This window comes from Sesamum indicum, linkage group LG6 (assembly GCF_000512975.1).
Source record: "Sesamum indicum cultivar Zhongzhi No. 13 linkage group LG6, S_indicum_v1.0, whole genome shotgun sequence".
Taxonomy (NCBI): domain Eukaryota; kingdom Viridiplantae; phylum Streptophyta; class Magnoliopsida; order Lamiales; family Pedaliaceae; genus Sesamum; species Sesamum indicum.
In genome coordinates, this window is record NC_026150.1 from 20067773 (window position 1) to 20076229 (window position 8457).

The window sequence follows — 8457 nt, forward strand, 5'->3', positions numbered from 1 at the left end:
AGTTTTCCCTAATCATTCATTTTTTAATGTTAATTATATTTCACTATTCAATATTTATTTAATTAATCAAATTAAAATAAACTAATTAATTTTACTAACTAATTATAATTATAAAATTCTTATTTCAAAATAAAAAATATATTTTTCATTAAACGAACGTTTGAATGGTTTATAAATGTGTTTAAACAAGATAAAAGTCGGTCCAAATTTAATGACTAAATATTGAAGGAACTGTTCCAAAATAAATCCTACAAACTTTTCAAATATGTATTCTAAACAAAGGACACAATTGTTCCAAAGGTATATTCCAATGGAAGGTTTAAATTGTGTTCCAACGACTGTTCCAATATATCTAAACGATATAAATACCTTTCCAAATGTAATGACTATGTACAATATTAATTATTCCAAAAAAAAAAATTATACAACCGTTCCAAATATATATTCCAAACAAAGGACACAACTGTTCCAGACTATATTCCAATGGAAGATTCAAATTGTGTTTCGATGGCTGTTCGAAATTATATCACAGGGACATACAACAATCATGCCACAACATATTTCTAAAGGAGTGGGAACATGCGCCTTTCTTACATTCAAATTTATATAAATTGTGTTAGAATGACCATTCCAAAATATGTAAAAAAATTAAAAAATAAAATTCCTAAAAATACAAAAAAGGTGTTCCAAGAAATGAAGTTATATTTTTACAAAGTCAGACATATATAGCAACAGTGGATGTTGAGCAGAGAGAGTAGATTAAGCAACACTGTTGAGTTGAAACATATATACGTCCGTCCACCTGCTAGTGTTTACTAATTATAGATGCCGCATGCACGTAGAATTTATATATATGACTTCTCAATTAAATGATATTCAATTTTCCACGTACGGACACCAAATGTTGCATATAGGTGAAGATTCACTACACAGCTCCAGAAAAAATTCAAGAAACTAGTGAGCATCTGTACGTATGTGAACAAATAAAAGAAAACTAAGCCTCATAACTCCAAACTCTCTCTGTATATACATGAAAATTTTTTGTTCGAATGATGTCTGGACGAACAAGGTCCGAATAAGAATTTTTCATCAAACTAATCACAAAACAAGTGTATCATATTTGTTATGTGATCGATCACATTCTCTTAACTGTAGACCAATCACACGGCAAGTGTATTGCACTTGCCCTATAATTAGTTCAAATTTGACCAAACCGTGTTCGAACTAAAATTTCCCATATAGACATCCAGATTTCAACATATTTCTATTTCCATATAAATGTGTGTGCATTTCCATCTTTAAGTTCACATGCAAATGTTAAAGAATTAATTTGTCCCCATGCAAAAAGGCAGTCATGATCCCACAAAATAATGATCTACACAACGACACCAGAGGTAGATGGCATTCATAAAAGCGGTGGTTCAATTCTCAGATTTATGTGCTTTTGTCTGTATACATATATTTATGCAGAGAGAGTGAGTGTGTGTGTGTTTGTTGAGGAGTGGGGTTAATGATACGGAGATCAATTAATAGCAGGAACAAAAGCGAATATGGGATATTCAACGTGGGAGATGGATGCCCCGTCAGGAGTTGTTCGACGATGGAGAAGCCACGACTAGTCTAGGGCTTAGTAGCACTCGTGGCAAATTTCGCCACCACAAATATCCAATTTCAACAACTATAACCTACGTACATCCCACTTCTCCTCAATATTCATCTCTATAAATTACGAAATTTTACCTTTTCCCCGTTGCCCAGCTCACTTTTAGATTAAAGACAACCGGCTGCGCTAGACATTTATGTACGGGCACGAGAACACAATTCTTCTTGCTGCTACTTTCACATGTAGGGTTAAGTAATATTTATGAAAATCTTAAGGCTACAGGAAGAACTAGGTTTTCTTTTCTCTATATATAAACTCATACTGCACTCACAACTATAGCTAGCCAGTGTATATATATATATATATATCGAGTGGGCCGTCTACCGTTAGTTTGCATATATAGAGAAATGGGGAGAGCGCCTTGCTGCGAGAAAGTGGGTCTCAAAAGAGGAAGATGGACGGCCGAAGAAGACGAGATACTTAGAAAATATGTCGAGGCCAATGGCGAAGGCTCTTGGAGATCATTACCCAAGAATGCAGGTATGTACTTGATAACTTGTTCTCTTTTTCTTCTAACTGTTAACATGTGATAGCTTTTTGATTTTGGCTTATTTTGATTATTAGATGTTTAACAAACGATTTGATCATTTCCCTTTTCTTTTGTCTTTTTAATGTGAATGAAGGGCTGCTTAGGTGTGGAAAGAGTTGCAGACTGCGGTGGATTAATTACTTGAGATCCGACTTGAAGAGAGGCAATATTTCTGCTCAAGAGGAAGAAATCATCATCAACCTCCACGCGTCCCTGGGCAATAGGTCTGTGTTGCATTGTTTTCAACTACTCCACGAGAGTACAATGTCATATTAAGTTAGAGAAAATTACAATTTTAGTATGGAGGGCAGCTATTTTGATTCTTTAAGAATTTATTTTGTTTTGTAATTTTAAAAATTTTACACACTCAAAACGAAATCGATAGGAATTTGTTAAAATGGCCATAATTTTTGTGGGTTGGGTGCACTTTTTTATAATTATAGATTTACATAGAATTAAAATTGTCATCGTCTATATATATATTTAAATAGTAAAATAATAATTTTTGCTATAAAGTTATTATTGAAAAGGTTAGCTAGAATCATCTAATTTTCTGCTCTCCAAAATTAAATGAATGGGAGTAGAATAGACTTTTAGCCTCACTCAAAATGCGAAAACAAAATTAATTAATCGAAGTATGAGATGTCACTATATACTGCTCACTCATAAGTCAAAACCCACTCAAATGGAGTTTGGGGCTAAAGGAGACCCCTACCTTTTTATTCAAGATAAAGAAAAAAGTAATTAGAAAAGTCTAAATAGGAGAAAATTGTAATTTAGTCTCATAATTAAGTATGAGAGGTGGTAATTTTAATTTTGTATAAATTAATTTTGCATGTTTTATCCCATAATATTAAAAATTGACAAAAAAAAATAATTGAAATTATTAAAATGATTGAAAAAATACACTTAATTAAGATAAGCAAGTGCATATCATATGTACTTTTTGATTATTTAAGCAAATTTTAATTATTTGTATTTTCAATATACAGATTTTTTATAATTATAGGATAAAACTGTTAAAAAATTAATTTCTACAAAACTAAAATTGTGCCCAGACTAAAATCGCATATAGGTTGTGTCAAAACTGAATTAAGCCTAATTCCAATCCAATTTAAAGAAGCGCCGTCTGATTAGTTAGTCCGTGGCATTAATTTGCAGGTGGTCTTTGATAGCGGGGCACTTGCCGGGCCGAACTGACAATGAAATAAAGAACTACTGGAATTCTCATTTGAGCAGAAAAATACAAAGTTTCCGGCCAACCAAATTCATTCCACCAGCGGTGGCAGCGGCGGTCAGGAGAACCGGAAGGCGAACTGCTCGATCAGTCGCAAAGAAGAACAAAAATAGCGAGCTTAAAGGGGGCGGCGGAGCAGCAAATACGCCAGTCCCGATGCCAACTACCCCAACTCCAGAGAAAGAGGCATTGTCCAGTACCGCTGAATGGCAAGATAAGGACAACAGCTGTAATGTTATTCCGGAGTCGTCCCCACTGGAAGAAAGATTAATGGAGAGCCTGGGTGCAGCAGGGACAGAAGAGAGCGAAATCAGGAACACGACTCCAGTATTTTCCGTGACTGAGGAGATGGAAATGGAGAACGGGGATTTATGCCTGGATGATATTATGGAGGATTTGAATGGGATTGTGGGTTTGGATGAGGAGAGAGAGAGCCCAGGAAAGATTGAGGAGAGAGAATCGGAAAGTTGCCGGAATGTGGATTCCGGGGAAAAGGGAAGTTCAGGGAATGGGAATCATGTTGTTGATGATAGGGGATCATGGAAGAGCATTGGCGAGTGGAACTTGATGAGCTCTCCGGGGAATTCATGGGAATGGGATTGGTGTCATGATGATGATACCTTGCGGGGCGGGAACGAGGAATGGGGACAAGAAGAGAACACGTTGTCTTGGCTTTGGGATGGTGACACCGCAACAGGAGACTGTACTGATGGAGACTCCGAAATGGACCGACGACGTGAAAAGCATAATGCAATGCTTTCATGGCTTATGTCATGACTATACTCTCATTTCCATTCTGGCCGGCTAACTAGGGTTGGGAAAGGAAACTTTTAGGTCTATGTTTTATTGTGGCAGAAATTCAAGAAAAATCATGTGATAATTAAGTTAGAGTTCTTTGTTTGTAATGTGATTGGTCGCAATTTAACTAAAATTTCTGCTATCAATATCATGTTTTGAAAAAATTGCGGGTCTATTCTTACAAATTCGGTTTGATTATTGTGGATTTTATCATAATGCAATCACTACAAAAGAATATGAGATTTGGAATATAATATCTATGATGGATTACATCGTTATAAATTGGAATGGGTATTGTAATGATTTTGGAATGGATGTCTGAGGATGATGTCATCAAGTCATGAATAAAAAGTTTATTAATTTTGGGATAAAAAAAATCGTTACAAAAGTCATTCCAAAATAAATTTTGCAAGTTATTATTTCAAAAATCTTTAAGAAAAAAGTCACGAATTTTTTATAGGATTTGAATCGAAAATATTAAAATTGGAATGACTAGGTAGAAAGGGTAGTTGTATGTTCCAAATGTGTTATTAACTCTATACAAGTTTATGACAACTTACTTATGGATTCTAAATTTGTATATCCACCAGAAAATGTATAGATATTTTCAAAAAAATGGCTTTAGAATCGTTCAAAAAGGCATCCCAAATGTCGCTCTGATCTCTAATGGCTATATAACTTTTTCAAATCTGGTCCCAACTGTCGCTTGAACCATGAGGGCTACTTTTCCCTCCCAAAACCTATTTCTATATCCGCTCCAAAAAAGTTGTATACATGTGTGTGTGTATGTTTTGTTTTTTTTTTTATTGCATTTGTTTTCACTCTCTTAAATTGTTAATCACATACACTCTCAATCTATCTGATTTTCGAGTATACTGAAGTTAAAGTGTCTTTTTCACATACCATTGATCTTTTAAGCTGGTTGACTAGGCAATAATTGAAACTCTTTTTAATCTGAACTAGTTTAATCATGGTTTTTACTTTTTATGTTTGAATGTTAAGTATTAGTAGTGAGAATTAATTAATTTATAGCTCAAAATTAATTGTAATATGTTTGTATATATATATATTTAAATATATGTGTGTGTGTACACATGTGTAGAAGTGATCATGTTAAAGAAAATTGAGAAGATAGATGTATGACAAGAGTCTGGCAAGGAATATAGGTATTAGGTAGGAGTTAGAGGATAGTGTTAAGGTTTTCATTGAATAAGCCAAGCATCAGCCTAGACATATGCATGGTGAGAAGATTAGGTGCCGTATTAGAAATATAAAAGCTAAAGATACAAAACACTATATGAGGTTAACTTTGTCTTATGTATGAAAGATTTTATGCCAAAATATTATAATTGGACTTGTCATTGTAAGTACAGGATACAGGAGTACTTTGATGCAATAATCCTGGTCCAACAACAAACTCCAATTACACAAGAGGCTAATATTCACTGGGTGATTACTAGTAAATGGATTGGGCCTAAAGGATGGTTTGTAATGCAGTTGAGCTAGAATTTTTTTTGTCGTACGCTGAGGGTGTGCCTAATGAGGGTCTGAGCTCATGTCCTACTGATGGCAGTTCTAGTTCGGGGTACGGTGGGAGACCCTATGATATGTTCGGATTGATAGACTATTTTTTCGATTTACTGCAAGCTATCGTCTAGCCGTTGTACAACGGGTGTAATGAATCTCAGTTGTTTGCAGTTGCTGAACTGGTGAACATCAAAGCTGAGAACAACATGTCAAAGAGATGTTATGATGTCTCCAAGTGGACTAGTTGTCTATTAACATGCAATCACACACTATCCCCCGATTATTACGGCACGAAAAATTTGATAAGAGATTTGCGTTGTCTAGAAAATTAATGCGTTTCAAAATGGTTGATGTTGTACTGGAAGGATGACATTGACTTGGAGTACTGCAAGTTTGCGGTAACCCTAGTTATAAACCGACTAAGGATCGAAGCCCCACTGCAAGGAGTCCTCGTATGTCGTTTTAATGTACTTGTCGCTTACTCCCTGACTGCAAAGGTTGTATGCTTCACTAGCGATGGTTGAGCACATGACATAGCATGCCACCCATCAAACGGATGAGGGCTCCTTGTGCCATCGATCCAATGCTGAGGCTTGGAGACGTTTCAATCGGACATATCTCGATTTTATATTAGTGCCTCGAGTGTTAGACTGGGCCTTTGCACAAATGGCTTTGGACAACACAAGCAGTATGGCCGAACCTACTTATAAGAGCCGGTTATACTTAGACCATACAATTTTCATCTAGGAATGTATATAAAGTCTGAGTACATATTCCTAATGATGGTGATCCATGGCCCATCTAATTCGAAGAGATTGATCAATGTGTACCTATGCTGATCGAGGAGCTACTGCAATTATGGCATGTGGGTGTATGGATGCATGAGAACACCATGAATCAGGCATTCATGATGCATACGGATTTGATATAGACCGTGAACAATCTAACCGCCTACGGAATGGTGTATGGATGGAGTACCGATGTATTATATGGTGTCCAGTTTGTATGAACGGCACATGGGCTTTCCATCTACAACACGAGAGGAAGACGTGCTACTTTGGTTATCACTACAGTTTCTCCCAAAGCTTCACTAAAAGTGGAATGAAAAGAAAGATTGCACGACTGAGGCTGGCTGGCGAGAAAATCCGTGATCGGGCTACTGATTCTAGTACTATAGTTGAAGAACTGTTGACACTCCCACTGTGCTATGATAGCAACCAAAAGTGGACAAAGAAAAGCATTTTTTGAGATCTTCCATGCTAGGCCCACATATATGATACGGCACAATCTTGATGCATATTAAAGAAGAATGTGTTTGAGGATATTTTCAACACTGTTATGGACATAAAGAGAAAAATAAAAAATATTTAAATTCACCCAAGGACTAGGAGAGCATTTTCAATTCGCCGGAGGTTGAGGTGGACGAACAGTGACCAAACGTTATGCCTAAAGCAATATATACCCTAACGAAGGACTAGAAGCTGATTTATTTGGTTCAGCATTTGAAGGTTGTTGATGGGTATGCCTCCAACCTTGCCCGTTGCATCAACATGATAGAGTTGAGGTTGCACGAGATGAAGAGCCACGATTGTCACATCTTTATGCAGAAATTGATCATAGTTGCCTTTCTTGAGATGCTTCCTGAGCATATATGGAGCGCGTTTACAAAGGTTAGCCATCTCTTTTAAGTTTTATACTCGACCACGCTAGATGGCACAAAGGAGTAGGAGTAGGAGTTAGAAGATAATGTTACCATCATCATATGCACCTTTAAGAAAGTATTTCCTCCAGATTTCCTCGAATCAATGGAGCATTTCATTGTTCACCTGACATATGAGGTTCATGTGGGAGGGCCCGTGCAATATAGATAGAAATATATAGTTCAATATTTTACGAACCTAAGTATTTGTATAGGTTCCAAGATTTAAAAAAAAAAGTTGAAGAACAAAGCACAAGTTGAGGCTTCAATCGTTGAGGCATATATTGTCGAAGAAATTTGGGTATTCACTTCTGACTATTTTGAGCCCCATGTTCTTTGCAAGCAAGCAAGCCAGGTATAAATGATGATCTCACGAGCAACAATGATAGTATCTAACAATTTATTTTCAACCATCCAGGCCAACCAAATAGGGATTCGAAGAAGAGACAACTAAGCGGTTCGAAATGTCACATTATCGAGATGTATGTGTTCTGTAACTGTAAAGTAGTCACGTCATATTACAAGTCTTTTATTGTATGTATAATATATATGTATATATGTTCTCATAAATATATACAACAGTCTTTTGGCAATAAGGAATTTTTTTATGCATAGTACGTACAATTCAGATGACCCAATGATTTATCACATTGTTTCCACTGAGTTCAACAGATGTTTCAAGCAACGTGTAAGATTGAAACATTATTTGAAGATATATAATTAGGGTTAAATTCATTTTGACTCCCTGTGATATATCAAAATATAAAAAAAAATAAAAAACCTATGAATGTTGTTTTTAATATAAAAAATAATCCCCATGTTATGAATAAATAATCACAGTGCCCCTGGTCAACTTTAACCTATTTTTTTAAGAAGCAATGACTAAAATATCCCTTTTAGTCAACAAGTCAAACTAGGTCTATGATATATAATTATTTTAATTTATAACTATTAAAATATATTTATAATATATATAATTATAATTTATAAAAAAAATCACAATA

The 8457-nt window shown here is 35.4% G+C and overlaps 1 protein-coding gene across 1 annotated transcript; it reads left to right on the top strand.

The window, feature by feature from the left end:
* LOC105165198 (myb-related protein Myb4) lies at positions 1529-4373 on the top strand. Its single transcript, XM_011084125.2, has 3 exons — positions 1529-2143; positions 2287-2416; positions 3354-4373. Exons 1-3 carry the CDS (start codon positions 2011-2013, stop codon positions 4204-4206), a joined length of 1116 nt encoding a protein of 371 aa, XP_011082427.1. The 5' UTR covers positions 1529-2010; the 3' UTR covers positions 4207-4373.

Excerpts from the sequence above, each read along its gene's own strand:
- LOC105165198 (XM_011084125.2), top strand. The coding sequence starts at position 2,011 with ATGGGGAGAGCGCCTTGCTGCGAGAAAGTGGGTCTCAAAAGAGGAAGA. Across the intron at positions 2,144-2,286 it reads ATCATTACCCAAGAATGCAG|GGCTGCTTAGGTGTGGAAAG; the intron begins GTATGTACTTGA and ends ATGTGAATGAAG. Across the intron at positions 2,417-3,353 it reads CACGCGTCCCTGGGCAATAG|GTGGTCTTTGATAGCGGGGC; the intron begins GTCTGTGTTGCA and ends ATTAATTTGCAG.